We start from the raw sequence: 19,688 nt of genomic DNA on the forward strand, positions 1-19,688 counted from the left end.
GCCTCAGTTACAGAAACACTGAAGTGAAGTCTTTTTTTTTTCATTTCTGATCCACTCTAGATCAGTCAGTTTTGTTCACCGACTGAGCTGGGATCATCATCATTAGCAATCAGCTTCATCTCTGGCTCTGTAATTAGCTGATTAATAAAAATTAACCTTCAAAGTTCATTAATATCACACAATAATTAATCTTGATGTCCTGGTTTAAAAATGCCCCAACTCTTTTTTCATTTCCATGAATTGGCAGCAGTAAAATGTTCATAAAGATAATTGGCTCATGGGAATTTCATACACTGCAGATAATCACGCTGCCCCGCATGAGCAGCCTCTGTTGGAATGCATTACAGGTTCTCTTGAGAAAACTATATTTAAAGGGGGACATTTTTTCATTTACTCATATGCATTTATTTGTCACAGAAGGAACAAAATATTGCAGATTGTCCAAGCGGCTTTTCCTAATGTGACATTTTTATTCTATGGAAGAGAGGCATTGTGAACATTCCTCAAATCTCCTTATTTGATATCAACAGAAGAAATAAAGTTATGAATGTTTGGAATGACATCAGATTGAGTAAATGAACATTAATTTTGACTTAATCCATTTAAGAGCAATAGTAATCCCATTTGTGTTTTATACATAATTGATTAGGAGATTTTATGATATACTGGAAAATTGACAGTGAATTTGTTTCTTTACTTCTGTGGAAGAATAATTAGGATGAAAAAGTATTTTTAATTGTTGGTCATGGAAAAACCATCAGAACTACACAAGCTTTTCTCTCTGCTCGGAATTTTTCAAAAGTTATTAAATCAAAAGAACAATATATGGCAATTGGCTTTTTTATCGTAGCAGATTCACGGCAAACTATTTGTTTTAGAACAGTATAATAAACCCAGCTGGATGCTTGAATCAGAACTATAACAGCTCTCATCCCTTGAGATGCTCTGATTGGCTGATACATTATTTCCTTCAGGATCTCCACTTGCCAAAGGTTGCCTTTGCATGTCAATACTGTCTATTTACAGCAACACTATAGGGCTATACACATTTTCACAAATAGCCTAGCTCTTTATACAATTTATTTAGGTAGAGTGTACCGAAGATTCATACCCAAGAAGACAGTCTAAATCACTAGTTGGATCCTTAATGGTAAAATCAACTCGAAACAACCCAAAGTGTTCATGCTGGCACCTCGAACCTCACAGACGTGTTATGCTGTTGTGTCTTCATTGCAACATTCTATCCTTTATTCACAAAACAGTCACAGACAAGTGTCTCAGCAGCTAATTCAAAACTCATTAGAAACAAGCAATTGCAGAGCGGACTCCCAAAGGGACGGATCTTTCTAATCAACGTTCCCTATACTGCAAAGCCCATCCAGCGGGCCGGCTCATAACTAACGTTTCCACAGAGAAATTAAACCGAGGCGTCATTATGAAAGGAGATGCTCCTCTGATGATTTCATTACCACAGTACCATATGTTTGATGGTATATTATAGATATTGATAATGTTATAGGAGCATTTTTTATTTGATAAGTTGTGTCATTTCTTCTGATTAAAGAAACATATAATTAGCTCAGGCAAAATGTGTCAAATGCCATGTGGACCAGGTCTACTACTTTTTTTTTTTTTTAAAGGCAAAGATATTTTAGATATCAATGAGTTTAAGTAGATCAAATAGACTCACTAAAGTCTTTGGCTCCTGAGGAAATCGCCTCAGTATACAGATGTCTCTTTTAGACGAGATTTCAACGTCTCAAACTGCTCAGATTTGTCAAGATAATACAAACTCAAACCTCTAACAATTATTTGAGTTATTCTAAACCACATAGGCTACAGCAAAAATACTATAGGCTATATGTGAACAATGTTCTCAGTGTTTACTTGCAATTCTTTTACGGAATTCTAGTGGAAACAAAAAATACAAAGTTAATATTGACGCGTGAAACATAACTGAGAACTCTTGAGCTATAAACAAGCAATCTCTGAGCAATAAAACTGGTGTGTGTGTGTGTGTGTGTGTGTGTGTGTTGAGTGATTACGCATCTCTCTCTCGCGCGCGCGCGTCCCCGGTGGCGCAGAGCGTGTATGGAGTCATCCCGCTGCTGTAGGCGGGGGCGAGCCCCTTTGCCCGTGATATTAATGTGCTTTCCCGCTATTCCAGTCTATGAAACAGCACGCAAGTATTGGCTCTTGCTTTCCTCTTGTGTTGTCCTTCGTTTGCAAACAGTGGACAGGAACTTAACCCGTTTGTATTGACAGCTGCTGAAGTCCTTTACAATGACTCGTCGAAAACAGTCGAAGCCCAGATCTTTGAAAGGTACGAAAGGTTTTTTTTATTGAATCACTTAATTCCTTCTGTTCTTGAGTGAAACACGACCGCGGGACAAATCGAATGAATGACCCCAATTAGTTGCAGATCATTAGGCTTCAGATTAATGTTGCGCAAATTCATAACAAAAAACTGGAATTGTTTTGGACCAGAACTTTCATTTAACTTTCATTGCATTTTCGAGTGATCTAATTTCACAGAGGGGGTTGTCATCACTCTTGCACGTGATGCACATTATTCAGATAAGGATTTATTATGATAATCAATGTAATATTATAGTTTTATTGTTTATAAGTTATCTGAGCTCAGCTGTGTGTGTGTGTGTGTGTGTGTGTGTGTGTGTGTGTGTGTGTGTGTGTGTGTGTGTGTGTGTCTGTGTGTGTGTGTCCAGGTAAACCCTCCATTATGGGGACAAAATATCTGAAATCTTTGTCCTTGTGGGGACATTTATTGTCTCCATGAGGAAAACAGCTTTCAAATCATACTAAGTGATGTTTTTTTTTTATTATTGTAAAAATGCAAAACGTTTCCTGTGATGGGTAGGGTTATTGTAAGGGGATAGAATATTCAGTTTGTTCAGTATACAAATAATTATCAGTATACAAATAATTATGTCTTTATGGAAAGTCCCAATAAAGCATGAAAACACAACAATAAATTGTAAGGATCCATAAATGTTTATGTGAGGATTAGATTTAGTAGGAAACATAAAATATTAGCTCAGTATAAAAACAATAGAGTCCCAAACATGACCGAAAACAAATGTGTGTGTACAGTATGAGTGTTTGAAAGTTCCCTGAGGTTTCTATGTTTGCTAATTAAATCTATTAGTTTTCTATATGTCTTGTCATATACATGCCGTGTGGCTCTGTTATGTCACCTTGAAATCACAGAATACAAAAGTTATATGGACTGTTTAAAGAGCAAACATGCACACAATGGTACTCCCCTGCTGGATGAAAAACAGACTAAAAAAGTTGATCATTTTGTTTGCTCTTTGCTTTTTTTCATGCCACCGGGGTGCCATAGTGTACCAAATGGTCCACCAGAGATGGGGGGGAAAAGTGCTTGATTTCTTTGTATTGTTATATTATATTTTGGCTGCTATGGCCATGACCTTTTCTTGCTATCAATCTTTTCTCCACAGGTCAAGCTGACAGGTTAAATACAAAGGAAGATAGCGTGGTTGCGGGGAAGAAACGTTGCTCCTGGGAAAGAAGAAAAGAGAGGGATGAGGAGAGGGAACAATGTGGGGAAGAGAAGGATGAAGTTGCTAAAGAACACAAGAGTGCAAGCCTAAAGCAATCAGAACCATTCACTCAACAGATGTACTGCCATGGTTCAGGTACACGCAAACAAATTCCTGCACTATCCTTCTTTCTATAGTATCCTTTACGGTGAATATTTTATCCATCTCTCTCTCTATCCCTTACACAGGCAGATTAAAATGAAGAGAGACCTCTGGGGTTTTATATTCAGGGTTTAGTGTTTCTGCATGTTTGTGTGACCTTTGAATTAGGTATATTTGCAATTCCCTATTTGCACAATAACAGAATGAATCATGCCTTCACAAATGATTTTGGATTTATGATATTGGAATTGCTAATCACGTGAAGACACGTTTTTATGTTTTTAATATGTTTTATCCTTTTAAGCAGATACATTAATCCTTTGATTTTGTGTACAATCTGGTACCATGATTTGGGTTCTGTTTTTTTTCTCTCTTGTACATGTTTAGTACTTTAAAGTAGCAGCACTCCATTTGCTCACACTGTGAATCTGGTCCTCTCACACTGACAGCAATTTTAGTCACAGTGGGACTGCTCATTATGTGGCCACATACCGAGCTAATTACATCTAAAAAAGTGTGAAAAAGAGCATCCAATTCATATTTTTGGTGCTCATAACAGGCTGTTATGAGCCTGAGTTCTATTTTAACCTGCCAGACTTCAGCAGGACAGACCTCTTGAAATAGAAGAGTTGAATTCTTATAGTTGTGGTCTTTATCCTTGTTGGAGAAAGTATCTTGTTACTGTAAAAGCTATGCTACTTTGACAAAATTTTGAGTTAAAGGAGAACTCCAGCGCAAAATGAACCTTTGGTCTAATTACACATTGTTACCTACTCAACCGTTATCTGAGATTTGTTTTCATGATTATCGAATGTAAATAGTTTTATCTCTAAAAACAGTTTAGCCTATAACGCTAGTATAACGCTAGTATATGGGGCATGGAGTAATGACAAATAAAAATCGCTTGTATATACCACTAACAAGGCTCAAAATAGCCCCACACTAACACGGTAGCATAATGAGGGTCCCTACCTTCAAACCGAAGCATTGAGAACTTTGACAGTGTCCAGACAGTTTAATAAGAAGATATTTTATACATACAGTCAACTTCACGTATACAAGCAGAAGCCATTTTTGAAAAACAGACTCGATCAGTCAATCAACGAAACGCCGATCTAAATGCACTGGACCATATGAGATTCTACACAGTTCAGCGCATTTGGATCTGCGTTTCGTTGATCGATTGATCGAGTCTGTTTTTCAAAAATGGCTTCTGCTTGTATACGTGAAGTTGACTGTATGTATAAAATATCTTCTTATTAAACTGTCTGGACACTGTCAAAGTTCTCAATGCTTCGGTTTGAAGGTAGGGACCCTCATTATGCTACCGTGTTAGTGTGGGGCTATTTTGAGCCTTGTTAGTGGTATTAACAAGCGATTTGTATTTGTCATCATTACTCTATGCCCAATATACTAGCGTTATACTAGTGTTATAGGCTGAACTGTTTTTAGAGATAAAACTATTTACATTCGATAATCATGAAAACAAATCTCAGATAACGGTTGACTAGTTAACAATGTGTAATTAGACCAAAGGATCATTTTGCGCTGGAGTTCTCCTTTAATGTAACATTACTGAAAATTGACTTAATTTATTAACATTGCTTAATCACTTTTAGTTAGTTACTCCCTAACCCTAATGGTGTATTTAGTGGTGTGTTTTTGGCAAAAACTTTTTTATGAAAGTAGTAAATATATTTTCCTCTCTTCTCTGTCCATAGCAAATCATAATGTTGAAGAAGATGAAATATGTTGTTTAGCTTCTCTTTCCTCTGCTCACGCCTCCACTGACCATGAAGATGGATGTGATCTTGGATTCAAGGGAGACACATATAGAGATCATCAGAGACTTAATCAGTGCAGGAGGGCAAACACCCCTTTGCCTGGCAACAGTTCAGTACCTCTCGAATTATTCCAAATGGATATCAGCAGTGAGAGCCCCACAAAAAGCAAACAGGGCTTGAGTAATCAATATGAACAGGGCAGTGCTATGTCCTCCCGACATCTCTCTCTTGTAAATAATCCACAGAATAACATGGGTGAATCTGAGAAAAGACAACCTTCAGATTTTGCTGCACAAGATCAGTCGTGTTTCTCAATGGCAGATTGCACTTGTGCCACCTCACACATCTCCAGTCCAGGAACTCCAAATGCTGCAGGATTGTCTCCTTGTGCAGAAAAGAGAAAGTCTCAGTTTGTGTCCAAAAATAGTTTAGGAATCTCCAAAAAGCTCAAGGTTTTCAATGATTTTGTTCATTGTCACAACTACATGGATCATAGAGCATGTCCACAGACCCAACTCAAGGACAATGAAATCCACTCAAGTTGTGAGATCCTGACTTCTCCATCTGAACTAAAGGAGCACCAGAAAGAGGCTAATGTGATGCTAGACCACTCCGTGTTGCTTGAAGCTGCAATCACAGCGGCCGTTCAGACAGTTCTTCAGTGTAGCTTCTGTCCCACATTGTTAAAAGACCTGAAAGCCCTTCAAGAGCATGTTCGCCAATCACACAACTCTGCTTTAATCGAGAGCAACGTCTTTTTCTGCTCACAGTGCTTCCGAGGATTCCTGACAAAGGACACGCTAGATAATCACGTGCGGCAGACACACTGTAAAAACCAGAGTCTGAAACTTGATCCAGATGCAGAAGAAACTGCAGAAAGAAAGTCTTTGCAATTCTGTCCATACTGCACACATTTGCCTACATTTAGCAGTAAGATAAAACTGATGCAGCATATCAAAAAGACACACAATAACATAAATTTGATGAACCTTAAAGAGGGAAGGAGGACAATGGGTTCAACGTCACCCCAATCAATCAAGAGTGTGGCCAAAAAAACTAGCTATGGTGCATTACCTTCAACCGACTTTATCTGTGACCACTGTGGGGCTAAATACACCAATCTGGATCTATTTCAAACTCACTTGAGTTCCCACCTGAAGAGTATGCTTCCAAAACGTACATGTCCAGAGTGTTTCAAGGATTTCCCAAACCAGGAATCTTTTAAGGAACACACAGTGTCTCATTTTAGCAATTCATCTACGCTCTACATTTGTGAGAGCTGCAGTAAGTCCTTTACCAGTGTCAAAGACCTACATGGGCACCTACTTGAGATGCACACTGTTGTGTTTTACCGATGTTCCCTCTGCCAGCAGGTTTTCGACTCCAAGGTGTCTATTCAGGTTCACCTGGCCTCCGAGCACAGTAACAAGAAAACCACATTCCACTGTACGTCGTGCGAATGGGACTTCAAGCAAGAGCATGACTTGCACCTGCATGTCAAACAGAAACATCTTGACAAAAAATGCAAGATGTACTGTTGCATCTTCTGTGCAGAGTCCTTTACCACAGACATTGAGTTGCAGTGTCATATCACAACACATAGCGAGAAATGCAGTCCCTGTGTCTGTACCAATACCAGATCTCCCCTAGAGGTGCCCTTACACGAGAAACTCTGTGCCAAGAGTGCTGAAGGTAACAACGTGACCCCTCCACCTGTCTCCGAACCAGTTGCCAAAGACAGCGCTGGAATGCTGCCAGTGAATAATGAAATAAGAGTCGGTAAGGTGGAATCGCTATTTAGCCCTCCCACTGAAAGCAAAGGGAAGGCAAATCTGAACGATCCTATGTTTGCCTGTGAAATCTGTGGTGCTTCTTACACCATGCAGTCCTTGCTCGCCAACCACCAGCTGCGAGATCACCACATCCAGCCCGGGGAGAGTGGCACTCTCAAGCGCAAAGTGGAGGCAATCCAAGGGAGCCATAAATGCAAAGACTGTTCCAAGACCTTCTTCACTGAGATGGCACTGTGGGAGCACGTCCAGACTCATCTAGGCCCCACCAAGCACTGCCAATGCCCCATCTGTGGAGAGCGCTTCCCTTCACTGCTAACTCTGACTGAACACAAGGTCACCCACAGCAGGAGCTTGGACACAGGCAACTGCCGCATCTGCAAGCTTCCTCTTCACAGTGAGGAGGACTTCCTGGAACACTGTCAGAGGCACCCCGACCTGCACAACTCACTGACAGGCTTCCGCTGTGTTGTGTGCATGCAGACTGTCACCTCCACTCTTGAGCTGAAAATTCATGGAACTTTTCACATGCAGAAGGTCCAGGTAGATGATCTGATCAACAGCTGCGTGGATCCCTCCATCCTTAATCCTGACCTTAAAATCTCCTCAAGTGTTGCTCAGCAGGAAACGGTCACTATGAATGTCAGTACATTTGAGCATAGACTCCGAGACAACAAGACTAGCATTTCCGTAGTCAATTGTTGTTCAGCTACGGCACTTATACCAGAGGAGAGAAGCAATAAGAACACTCTCACACAGACCACAACAGTTTGAGTTAACCCTAAATAAAGGACACCATTTGTAAAGGACAATATACAGGGCCGGCGCCCAGGGGGGTTACTAGTTACTGTGTCCCCCCTTCCCTCCCTCCCCTTCCCGCTGAATGCGAGCGAAAGTGCAGAGCGAGCACACATTCGAAAGCGATTACAAATACACTCTAGTTGGTTGCTTTCCTCTACAAATGCAACGTTTTTAGTGCCCTGGCGCCGGCTCTGACAATATATGTACTCTTCTGATTGATTGTGTACTGAGTATGTTTTCACTGTACATTTTATTATGTATTTAGGCCCTAAATGTGTGGAGACATGTTTTGGAGAGGCTGTTTTCTCCCTTAAAAGCAGTTTCCTTGTTTGAGATGCTTAGCAAATGACTAATTCTCCCAAGTGCAAGGCTTATCTTCATTGGACACTTCTGAGGCTCTGAACTCAGATTTACTGCTATATTTGGAGCATTTCCTCTCTCTTTGTTGCATTTTAAGATAAATCCTTGTGTTAAGAAATGGAACTGGATCTTTGTGGATCTAGACAGTAATGAGTTGCTGATGACTGAAACTGCAGATGCGCAGAGGGGCACAAAAGAGGATGAGATGTGGGCAGTGGGACTTGATGTTCTGAGGGAGAGAGTCATTAGCAGTGTTTAATCTAATTGAAATCTGAGCTGGCCTCTTGGTAAACTTTATGGATTAGATGTAGGGCTTTTGGACAATGACATCTGATAATCACAAAACAGTTGTAATGTTATGTATTTTTATTTAGTATTATGTCTTTTTAGTAAAATACTGTCATCTCTACCTTTTTTTATAATTTTGACTCACAATTTCAATTATGTGTCTTAGTTGTATATCTGTACATGTTCTATTGCGCAAAAAAAAGAAGTAAATTGTGTTTATGGGTAAATGGTTAAATGTGTATGTGTGTAAGTGGTTGTGTTTACATTTTCAGTTCTCCATTGTTGATTAATAAGGGAAAAATAATAATAATAATAATATATATATATAACTTTTTTTAGCTCCATAAGTAGTTTGAAAGGTTAGCAATGTTTCCCTTGATTCTGAACCTTGATATCATACTTGACAATAATACATATGCGGGTAGAGAATAATGACTTACTTCTGGGCTTTACTGGGGGTGAAACTGAATTTTACTTCATTCATACTAAAGTTTGTGCATGTGTGTATCTATTTATTAGCAGTACAACTTTCCATTTAATTAACAAATTAATTATTTTATCTTTAAAAATTCAACTAAATGTGCAGTGCAGCACAGAGTTATGTTTGTGCATGTTTTTGAGAATGGAAATTGGGTATTAGTCCCCTGAAGCTGGAAGCCAGGACAAACTGCTACCTCATTTGGAAATACCCCTCAATCACCATGACAGCAGCTGGGCTTTGACCATAGACACGGGAAGGAAAAGCGACAAAATTTGGGGCACGGCTGTGCTATAAAAATGCATTTGTCATAAATATTACAATATTATAATTACACCCAGCCATAAATTTAACTATGAGTGCAGGGTGTTAAAAAAATCTGCACATAATATAAAAAGTCTGTTTTAGAAACAGGATTAATGAACTGTCTTCTCCAGTCTGATTTTTTATAATCATAATACATGCTGTTATGTTAATATTTGATATTATATATTATTTATTTTCATGCTATAGAGACAGATGATCATCATGATCATCCCAGAAAATAAATACGAGTTCGAATTAAAACATGAACTTGGTTTTCCTTTTGTGTGTCCAGGCTTTAGGCCAAGATAAAGTCGGCTGTGAAAACATGATGCCGGGGTAATGCCCGGACCATCTGTCAATAAGCGTCTCTCGAGTGGGTCGAGTGAGAGGAGAAATGACAAAAAAGACAAGAGCTGTAAAGAGTTTTTAAGGTTGCAGGGTTATGGAGTGTTACTGGCACAAAGACAGCAAATGTTGAGTTTGATTGTATTTAACATTTTTAATTCTATAAAACAGAATTGGAAAAAAAAATAATAAAACCTAGATTCTCAGTTTAGGTGACTCAGATTAAAGGTGACTTTTTACACAGTGATTACACAGTGACACAGTGATGTGACGTGACAGTAGTGCAAAAAGCATAGTAGTCTTTTTCTTATAGGGATAAGAGTGAATAGGCCTAAGTCGAGGCATGGTAAATCTAGAACTGAACTGCCATGTCAAAAAATAGAGCTGACTAAGATCCTTTATGCTCAGTCAGGCCTTGCCGTCCAGGTGCACACCCAAGGAATGTTAGGTCTGTGTCATGTCAACATCCTCCCGGGATGGAAGCTGGGGTGAAAGGTTCCTTTTCCTACCGATGTCCAACAACATCATCACATTTTTTTTCACATCGCGTCACCAATCATTCCTCTGTGCTCTCCCTTCTCTTCACGTCTCACATAGGCGTATCCAACAATCCCATATCCCGCCTCATCTAAGTGTTCTTCTGCAAGCGACACCAATGACGGTTTGATCCAATTGTCAGTTTTCATTTTCTGTTGGTAAATGGAATTCTACTTGTCAAGCTAAATTCTATTTTTCAAAAGACACATAACATTAAAGGGATAGTTCACACTAAAATAATTTTTTTGTCATTACCCTGTACCAAGCTGTACCAAACCTGTATGAGTTTCTTTCTGCTACTGAACACAAAAGAAGATATTTTGAAGAATGTCAGTCTAAACAGTTGATGGAACCCATCGACTACTAAGTCAATGCGCGTCAACTTTCTGGTACCAACATTCTTCAAAATCACATATTTTGCGTAGTGTTTTCTATAATGAAATGGTTCATTTTAGTTTTCATTTTTATCATTTAATTTATTTATTTAAAATTGACATAAAATGCCTTCCATATTTAAATGCATGACTGCAAGGTGAAAGTAGGACAGCACTCCCCCCTAAAGGCTGAGTATATGTGACAGTACAGCACCCGTCTCACAAATAGCTTGTTTTAAACTGGATTTGCATGTTTTCCTCAAACTATTAAGATCTTAAACTATGTTGTCAAATACTGTAACAGTAGAGATGGCCATTCGTTATAAATATAATATTAATGAACATATGGCACTGTTGTACAGCCTATTTGATTATATGGTGTAATGTACACTATGATGTCACAATACATTAATAATATATTTTAATTTGATTTGCAATTAGATCATATGAAATGTTGCAGCATTATTAAAGAACATCTACAGATGGAAAGAGAAGGAACGCATTCAAATCAAAGGAAAATGCAAGGATAGATTCGCATGTTCACATCATGACCAGCAGGTGGAGGTGCGAGATTTTGTGTAAACACCGAGTGTGCGTCTTTTAGTAGGCTATACATTATTGTAGGCTACATACTAGCATACGTCTCGAAGTTGTGGAGCTCCTTGGTTAAATACGTCAGTGGTGAAGTTACAGCAGTTCAACAGTTTTCCTCCATCCATCCATCTCTCGCATGAGCCTCATGTGATCTTCTTGTTAGCACCTGAGATTGACATAAGAGGTCCCTGCAGTCAGCTGTTTCCGTTATGTCCCATCACTCCCATAACATAGACTTAATTGTTTCAGGATGTTCGTGCCAAAATACACTTAAAGGAATAGCAGACAATACAGCCGTCGCTGACAGTAATTTTGAATAGTAAAAGTTGTAGTAGGCTAAAATAACTGTTCAGTAAAATAGCAATTGAATGCGTTCAAATGTTAAACCCTGTATTCTAAAGTAATACAATATAAAACAATTTATTGCATATATATATATATATATATATATATATATATATATATATATATATATATATATATATATATATAGCTATATAGCCTATATATTACATACTTATGGGTTTGGAGGGCATAAAGGCTTATATGTGACGAATTTTATTTAATTTAAATGAAAAGTTCACAACACTAAAATGATTTGAAAGGTGATCTCGTGGATGAGAGTGATGAATTCCCACAGAAAAAAGGTAGGTCTAAGGCTTGAGGATGTTTTCTTTAGAGCCCTCCTTTGTTAATGCATTAATTATTCACACATTTCATGAAACATATCAAGAGGGATAGGCTACTCAAAGAAAGAAAGAGACAGAGAATTAGAGCCAACTGAACAAAAGGAAATGGCTTTAAAGAAAAACACTCAAGCTCTGGGGATCTGTCATAGATTTGAAAAGAACCACAGAAGGCCTAAATCAATGTAACACCTCTGTTTTAGGCCAAACAATGGTAGTGCAAATAATACACACTGCTATATTTGGGTTAGCCTAGTACAGCTAGTCTACAGTCCAAGATAAACACTAAACGTTATTTTTTGAATTTCCGTGATCAACCATATTTCACAGAAACGACTTTTGTTTCACACATTTGACGTGCAAAGTCTTGTAAAGTAATGAGTAATGAGTTACGTGGTATATATGAACACATGACCGCAGACTGAGGCGGGACATCTATTTACCGATACAGTCAGTCGGTCTCCGCCAGATGCCCATGCAGACAGGGCTTCACAACAGGGGCGGGTTCCACTGGCCTTATTGTTTGCTATTGGCTGAGGACAGCTGCTGGCTACTTAATTATTCATTGAGGGACGGTCCAATTAGGAACTTATCTTGGTCACGGAGTTAATTATTCAGGAAGTTTACAGTGGTCAGCATTTTTTCTTGTTTTCTGATTTATCCGGGCATTTTTTTTTAAAAGCACACAAATAGATCAACACATATATTTTTTCAGCGACCCAACTTTTAATCATCAGACCACAGAAACCAGCCCATTCTCAAAATGTAATGCTGAATCGACAAATGATCATACTCATTTAAATTACTTTTCATTGTGTCCTGAGAAACGTATGTGCTTGTGAAACATATTAAACATATATGTTTTAATAACAGCCTTTTCAATAGGCTATAGCTAGTTTATGCCAAGTTGATATATGAGGAATTATGTTACTCTCTTGTAATCTTGAGTTTATTTACAGTTTCTAAAAAGAATAGCATTATGTGCAAATTGTCCATCATAATTGACTGGTGACTGTTTGAGAAAAGCTTGACTGCAAATTGTTAAAGTCTAAATGATAAACAAGACTTGGGAAAATAGGACAAGTGGAAAAATCAAGCAAAATAAGTGCTACACTTAACAAAGCTTAAAAAACTATACAATAGATTGTGTACCGAGTCCTGAAATTGATATTCATTAAAATAACATGAAAACAAAATGACAAAATTCATCATAACGCAAAACACATCAATTATAAAGTCTTATATAAAAAAAAACAATAATTTAAGTAATATACATGTTAGTTAAACTCGACAAACATCACTGTTATCACTAAAAGCCATGCACTTTAACGCTGACACATTAAAATTTACAGGGTTACAGTAAATAATTTCAGAATGAAAACACTGATACTGTATGTCGTTGGAAACAGTCTGTCTCGGACATTAGCCTATAGACCATCCACCGACCATTTGATGCTTTATTGCACTTGCCAAAACAGCAAGCTCTAATCTGATTGGCTGCCTTAATACAAGTTCTTGACTTCGTGACACAACCAACTTATGGCGCTTTTCCACTACACAGTACCAGCTCGCCTCGCCTCGACTCGACTCGCCTTTGTTTGGTTTTCCACTGTGTAAAAGTTGTAACGGTATCTGCTTCCAGGTACTTTTTTTTGTATCACCTTCAGCGAGGTTCTAAGCGAGCTGAGGCGATACTAAAATGTGACGTGAAACACGGCAGACTGCTGATTGGTCAGAGAGAATCGTCACTATTCACTGCGTCATCATTGCACGCGCCAGACGGAGAATCCTGAATAACCCCCGGCATTTTTAAATAGTTTTGCCAGAGATTGCGTGATATACCCATTACTAATATGTAAAACAGCATACACTCGATTTCCTCCATTGTCCTGTGTGTGTGGGTAGCGGGTGTGTGTCGCGTCGCTATGACGACCAGGTACTATTGTGGAGGAGGTACTATCTGCAATGGAAAACGGAGCGAAACGCGAGACGAGACGAGACGAGACGAGGCGAGTCGAGCTGGTACTGGTAATGGAAAAGCGCCATTAGAATCAGAAGTCATGTTTAGTCAAGGTACTGAGCTGCCGCATTGAACTGGATCTTTGCTCAGTTTGTCCCATCAAATCTTTGAAAGATATTCAGAGATTTGAGGCACTAGTTGCAAGTAAATTAAATATATATATCCCAGATTATGTCTGTAAATTCATTGCTATTTATACCTTTTGGATGTGTAGAAATTCTCCCAATTTTATACACCTTTTCTGCTATTTTGTTTTGTGAACAATGGTGTATGTACAGTAATAGTTATTATTGTAGTATTAATGATTCCATATAAAGGCCATCTGAAAACGAATTCAAGTATAGTGAGTCACTTTAAATGTGAGATAGACCCTTTCCTGTGTATCTGCAAAACTTTTATACAATCTGGAGAGTATGGTTAAGATGAGTCCAATGCAAGCTATGCAGAGGCTTCAAACGTTCTGAGACGGAAGCAGAGTAGAAGCTGTGAAACACAGAGATGATCTTATCTTGAGATCTTTTCAGTCTATAGCCCAACAAAACAACAGTAAATTCACTTTCGATTTTTTGCAAGATCTGTGACACACCTTCAGGTGTCCTTGATTTTTCCGTCCCTTTCAGGTCCAAGTTATGGCACGTCAAGCAAAAAAAAAAAAACGTATGTCCAATCCTTCTGCAATTTCAGCATGATGTGGGACAAGTCGTTCTTATTTCATTGCCCTGTTCTGAGACGGGGTGTGAATTGCTTTTGGAGCTGTGCATGTTGTGCTGGCTACTGTGTGTCGAGCGCTGACTCGAGATGACTTTGTTACACAGCGACGCCATGCCTCTTCTGATCTCCTGACGGATATTGTTGCTGGAGAGCACGTAAAGAATGGGGTTGATGGCGCTGTTGAAAGTCGACAGTCCTAAAGAGATTTTGTAGGGCGTGTAGATGTGCTTTTCAAAGTGACACTCCTCCTTCAGCTTGGGGAAGTGGAAGGTGACGGCGCGCATGAGCAAGATAATGTGGTACGGAGTGAAACAGATCAAAAACAACGCCACCACCGCCACAGCCAGGTAGCGCACCTTTTCTTTCTGATGGGGCTGAAGACCGGTGCTGGCCTGCACGTTTGCAAGAATGGCCCTGTTGGTGAAGATCAGGATGGCCAGGGGGATACAAAAGCCTATGCAAAACCGAGCGTAGTTGAATGCCGTAACCATCTTTGTGCTCTGGCCTGGCTCGAAACAGCGGTGACTCCCTTGGGCAGCTTCCCCTTCGCGCATGATGAAGACGGGCACGTGAGCCAAGCCCACTACCATGTAGATCGAAAACGTTATGAGAGCAGCAATCCGTTTCTGGCGAAGGCCGCGAGATTCAATTGCATAGACCACCGCCACATAGCGGTCGATGGACACGCAGCAGAGCAGGAAGATGCTGATGTACATGTTGTTGAAGAACACAAAGCCAGTCACTTTGCAGGCCATCGAGGTCCAGGGCCACTCGTGGTTTCTACTGACGTACACCGTCCACAAAGGCAGCGTGAAGAGGTAAGTGAGATCGCACAAGGACAGGCTGAGCAGGTAGATGCCGAGGACGTTCTTACGACACACCTGGTGGAGGGTGAGGTAGACCGTGACCAAGTTGGCTGGCAGGCCGATGATAAAAACCACAATGTAGAACACCATCAGAGGAATACGGTCCTCCTCATATGATATCTGACAGGAACTTTGGTTCATGGTCGTCGTCATGATGCTCTGTGCCACAGTGGATTCATGCATCATATCTGAGGGAAAAAATAAAGAGAGAAATGAGAATAAGCGGTTAAACAGAACTGTAGGAGTACCAAACATGACTTGGAAGAAAAACAATTCATTGTATTTATACTGTATAAAACTACAGGTATTTAAAGGGATAGATCACCCAAAAATGAAAATTCTGTCATCATTTACTCACCCTCAATTGTTCCAAATCTGTATGAGTTTCTTATGTTGAACACAAAAGAAGAATTTTTGAAGAATTTTGGTAACCAGACAGTTAACGGGAGCTATTGACTTCCATAGGAAAAAAATTATATGGAAGCCAATAAGTGCCGTCAACTGTTTAATTACTAACATTCTTCAAAATAACTTACTTTGTGTTCAACAGAAGAAAGAAATTCATTCAGGTTTGGAACAACTTGAGGGTAAGTGATGACAAAATGTTCTTTTTTGGGTAAACTATCCTTTTAACTAGTAAACTATCAGTATACATATAAGTTAACTTGTGTAGTTGCAGTACAAACGAAAAATGTAGTTGCAAACTAGTTGTGTACTCAAAGTTTACTACTGTTACACTTGAAGTATACTTAAGTGTACACTAAAAAGAGGGTAAATTTTGTCCCAAGTAGTGAAATAGTACACTTCTAAGTATACTACTAGTACATTGATATTAGTATACTTACTACATAAAGTACTCAAAATTATACTTGAACTTTACTTATGTATACTTAATAAAATTAACTTGAAGTTACTTATTTTTTGTATGGGAAAATAATCCAATCACACAATTTATTAATTGATGGCAACGTTTTATATAAATTCATTCCATTGTTGTTGTTGTTTTTTAATTGTTGCCACATTGCTCTAAGTAATGATTGGAATTAAGTTAAATTGTTAAGTCATGGGAACAAATTCTTAATGTGTACACAATATTTTTTTATTTTCCGCAGAATTGAAAAAAAAAACGTTTAACAATTATTATTAACAAATTAAAATGAAAAACTGTACAATAAAAAATGGATACATTTAACTAAATTAACTAAACTGAAAAAAACAATGAAAAGTTTTAATTTTTTTTTAAAATAAGTTTAAAAAATAACAACAGAGACAAAAAGGTAAATGTCTGTTTGAACTAAATGTTAAACAGAACAGATGTGTTTTTAAACAGAACTTGTGTGTTTTTTTAATACTACATTGAGCCTAATAAAATAGTATTTCATATAATTATGGTATTTGCCAAAAATCTGGTACCTTTCAAAGCTGCATTCAGATTCACCCATTTCAAGGTTGTTGTTTGTTTTTTCCTCATGGGACTTATTATCTTATCATCTTACCTTTTTTTCTACATTCTTGTATCATTGTTACAGTAAGTGTTGTTTTTTGGGGGTTTCTTTTTTTTTCTTCAAAAAATCTTCACCGCTAGATCACATCCTGTGTTTAAACTCTAGTTCATAAGCATAGTTAAAATATGAGGATTTTTTTGTTTCGGTCGTGGCTTCCATTGTGGTGAACATAAAAAAATATATAATAAAAAAAATGTGTTGACAAATCTTTTTTAGCCTTGTTTCTACATTAGTGAAGCAATAATTCTGCAATAATTTTCAGAATTTTATACAATCAATATTTCTCTCATTTTGAGACACACAACATTGAGTTGTACAACTAAGGTGCTTTGACGTGAGTCCATTCCAATGTTTCAGTGTTTCTGCCATGTCTCATCCAGAGTAAAACACCCCTATTTCCCTTCATCTCCAGCAAAGCACAATGCGCCACTCCCTAGTTTTGCCCCAGCTAGACAAGACAGCCACTGAAATATTCATCACGACCCCATCATCCACGAGGAGTAGAAGTGTATCAGAACGGAAACACACTAGTGGGGACCACATGTGTTGGTACATGAATAGTATATTGGTACGTGAATGGTATATGAATCATCATGTATCGTTCTTGCCTTAGACATTTGAGAATGAATGGTAAATGAGACCAAAAAGCAATAGGAACAATTACTAAGCAAGACGTTTTTAAAATTCAGACAGAAATGTCTGCAGTTAAACCACCCACGAATAGGTTCATGTGAAATATGCTAGCTGACTAAGAGTCCCTCCTTTTCTTTGTCCTCATTTCTCGTTTTTCACATTGGGGAAAAAACATGCCTTGCACAATAACTCTATACTGAGGATTGTGAAAGCAAAGAGTGCATGTATTTCACTTGACCTATTGACACTTAGCCGGGACAGTTGGATTGGCAATAATGCCATTGATGGTCAGTGTCAAGGAAAACACGGATACAAAGTCAGTGGAGAGAGAAGAACGCATACATTAAGTTCTGCATTAGTCTTCATTGTGTTCTGTGACCTACTTATAGTCATTAAATCACTGTACGGGTGTTAAGACAGACACTGTGACTTTTGGATCAGATGAAACCTTTTATTCCCTTGACTCATATCATTAGTGTCAAGACACTGGCGATGCTCAGTCTAGTGTATGTGTCCATTTTAGACGCTGCAGGCAGATTCTTGGAAACTAGCTCAACCTTAGATGATGCTCTCTACTACAGTATGAAGATACCAGGCAATATGTATTATCTGAAATGTATTTTATGTATCATTAATGCAAGTCTAAATTATACTGGCATCTTCATTAAATATTCACGATTTCCTTTGTTTAATGCTGACAACAAAATCAACCCATCTCTCAAGTTAGTTTGATGATTTTTAAAAAATATATTACATTTAACACTTTAGATCCAGTTTTTAAACCTAAGGGTCCCTGAAGATTTTCCAGCGGGGCCACAGAGAGGAAACCAACTGAAAATTTCACTTATTTTTTCGCTATTAAATAACTTTCTAACTAATTATCTTCTAAAGATTCTCTAATGTAATAATGATGTTATGAATAAAACAAAGAGTAGCCTAATGGTGTATAGTTTTATAAGAAAATTATATTTCAGTCATTCAATTCAATGTTATATTGTGTTTCTTTGTTATGTGGTAAATTTACAAGCAATTTCTCAGTGAAAATGGTTTCTATAAGTAAATCTGACTTCGTTCCCCAGTGTAGTTAATGTGCATTCATGAAAGATAATAAAGTGTTTCGGGGGAAATCTATCTTTTTTTATAAGGAGGGTCCCTGGGTTGATTGAAAGTTTGTGTTGAAAAAGGTTAACCAGGCAACCAGGTCGCAAAATACACGTGAAAACTCTATACACATCCTATTTTCAGATTGTGAAGTGCCGCACAAAAAAAATCCTTTAGGCTACTTCTCAATAGCCTAAAAGCAAATATGACATTTTTTATAAATGTAGGCAAACGTATAAAATTGCGTGGTTCTTACCTCCAAACGCGGTTAAGATTGTGTCCTCTCTTCATCTATTATGATAAGCATCTATCGATAAGAAGGACCAGCGCGCCAGAGCTCTTGACAGGTCCCTCAGAGCAGCGTGTGATGAAGGGCAGCGCGAGCATCTACACCACATCCTACTACAACAACCACGTGATCGGCGCACTTCTGATTTCCTCGACAGCGGGCTCAAAGTCACTTTGAATAAGAGAAGATAAAAAAACATGCCTATAAACAAGGTGAGAATTGCATTAGAACACTTTTCTTGGCGTCAGTGGCGCGTTTTGTGTTTGTGAACGTGAGCAAATGCGGATGGAGGGAACTCGAATGATGCTCAAAAGTGATGTTAGATCAGATAAACAGCTCATTAAAGGGTTTGAAACAGCCCAGTCCGGCTATGTGTAACCCACTTCTAGCCAAAAAAACATTGAATCTGGTTACATGTATTTTTTTCCAAAATAACTCGCAAAATGTATGATATTCCATCATAAGCAAAGTCAACTGAATTAATTGATTAATTGTGGTTTGAATTAATTGATGGGCAGGCAACGCATGAGATGG

General features: G+C 38.3%; 2 protein-coding genes across 2 annotated transcripts; one reads left to right on the top strand and one right to left on the bottom strand.

The window, feature by feature from the left end:
* Positions 1–2,028: 2,028 nt before the first annotated feature.
* On the top strand, positions 2,029–8,993 carry LOC306983675 (zinc finger protein 521). Its single transcript, XM_079584231.1, has 3 exons — positions 2,029–2,323; positions 3,483–3,680; positions 5,408–8,993. Exons 1-3 carry the CDS (start codon positions 2,284–2,286, stop codon positions 8,032–8,034), a joined length of 2,865 nt encoding a protein of 954 aa, XP_079440357.1. The 5' UTR covers positions 2,029–2,283; the 3' UTR covers positions 8,035–8,993.
* Positions 8,994–12,747: 3,754 nt separating this feature from the next.
* gpr132b (G protein-coupled receptor 132b) lies at positions 12,748–19,282 on the bottom strand. Its single transcript, XM_079584456.1, has 2 exons — positions 19,122–19,282; positions 12,748–15,814 (listed from the first exon to the last, which is right to left on the bottom strand). The coding sequence occupies exon 2, from the start codon at positions 15,810–15,812 to the stop codon at positions 14,730–14,732; it is 1,083 nt and encodes a 360-aa protein (XP_079440582.1). The 5' UTR covers positions 15,813–15,814; positions 19,122–19,282; the 3' UTR covers positions 12,748–14,729.
* Between the last annotated feature and the right edge of the window lie 406 nt (positions 19,283–19,688).

Source organism: Phoxinus phoxinus (genome assembly GCF_949152265.1).
Source record: "Phoxinus phoxinus genome assembly, chromosome: 16".
NCBI classification, from domain to species: domain Eukaryota; kingdom Metazoa; phylum Chordata; class Actinopteri; order Cypriniformes; family Leuciscidae; genus Phoxinus; species Phoxinus phoxinus.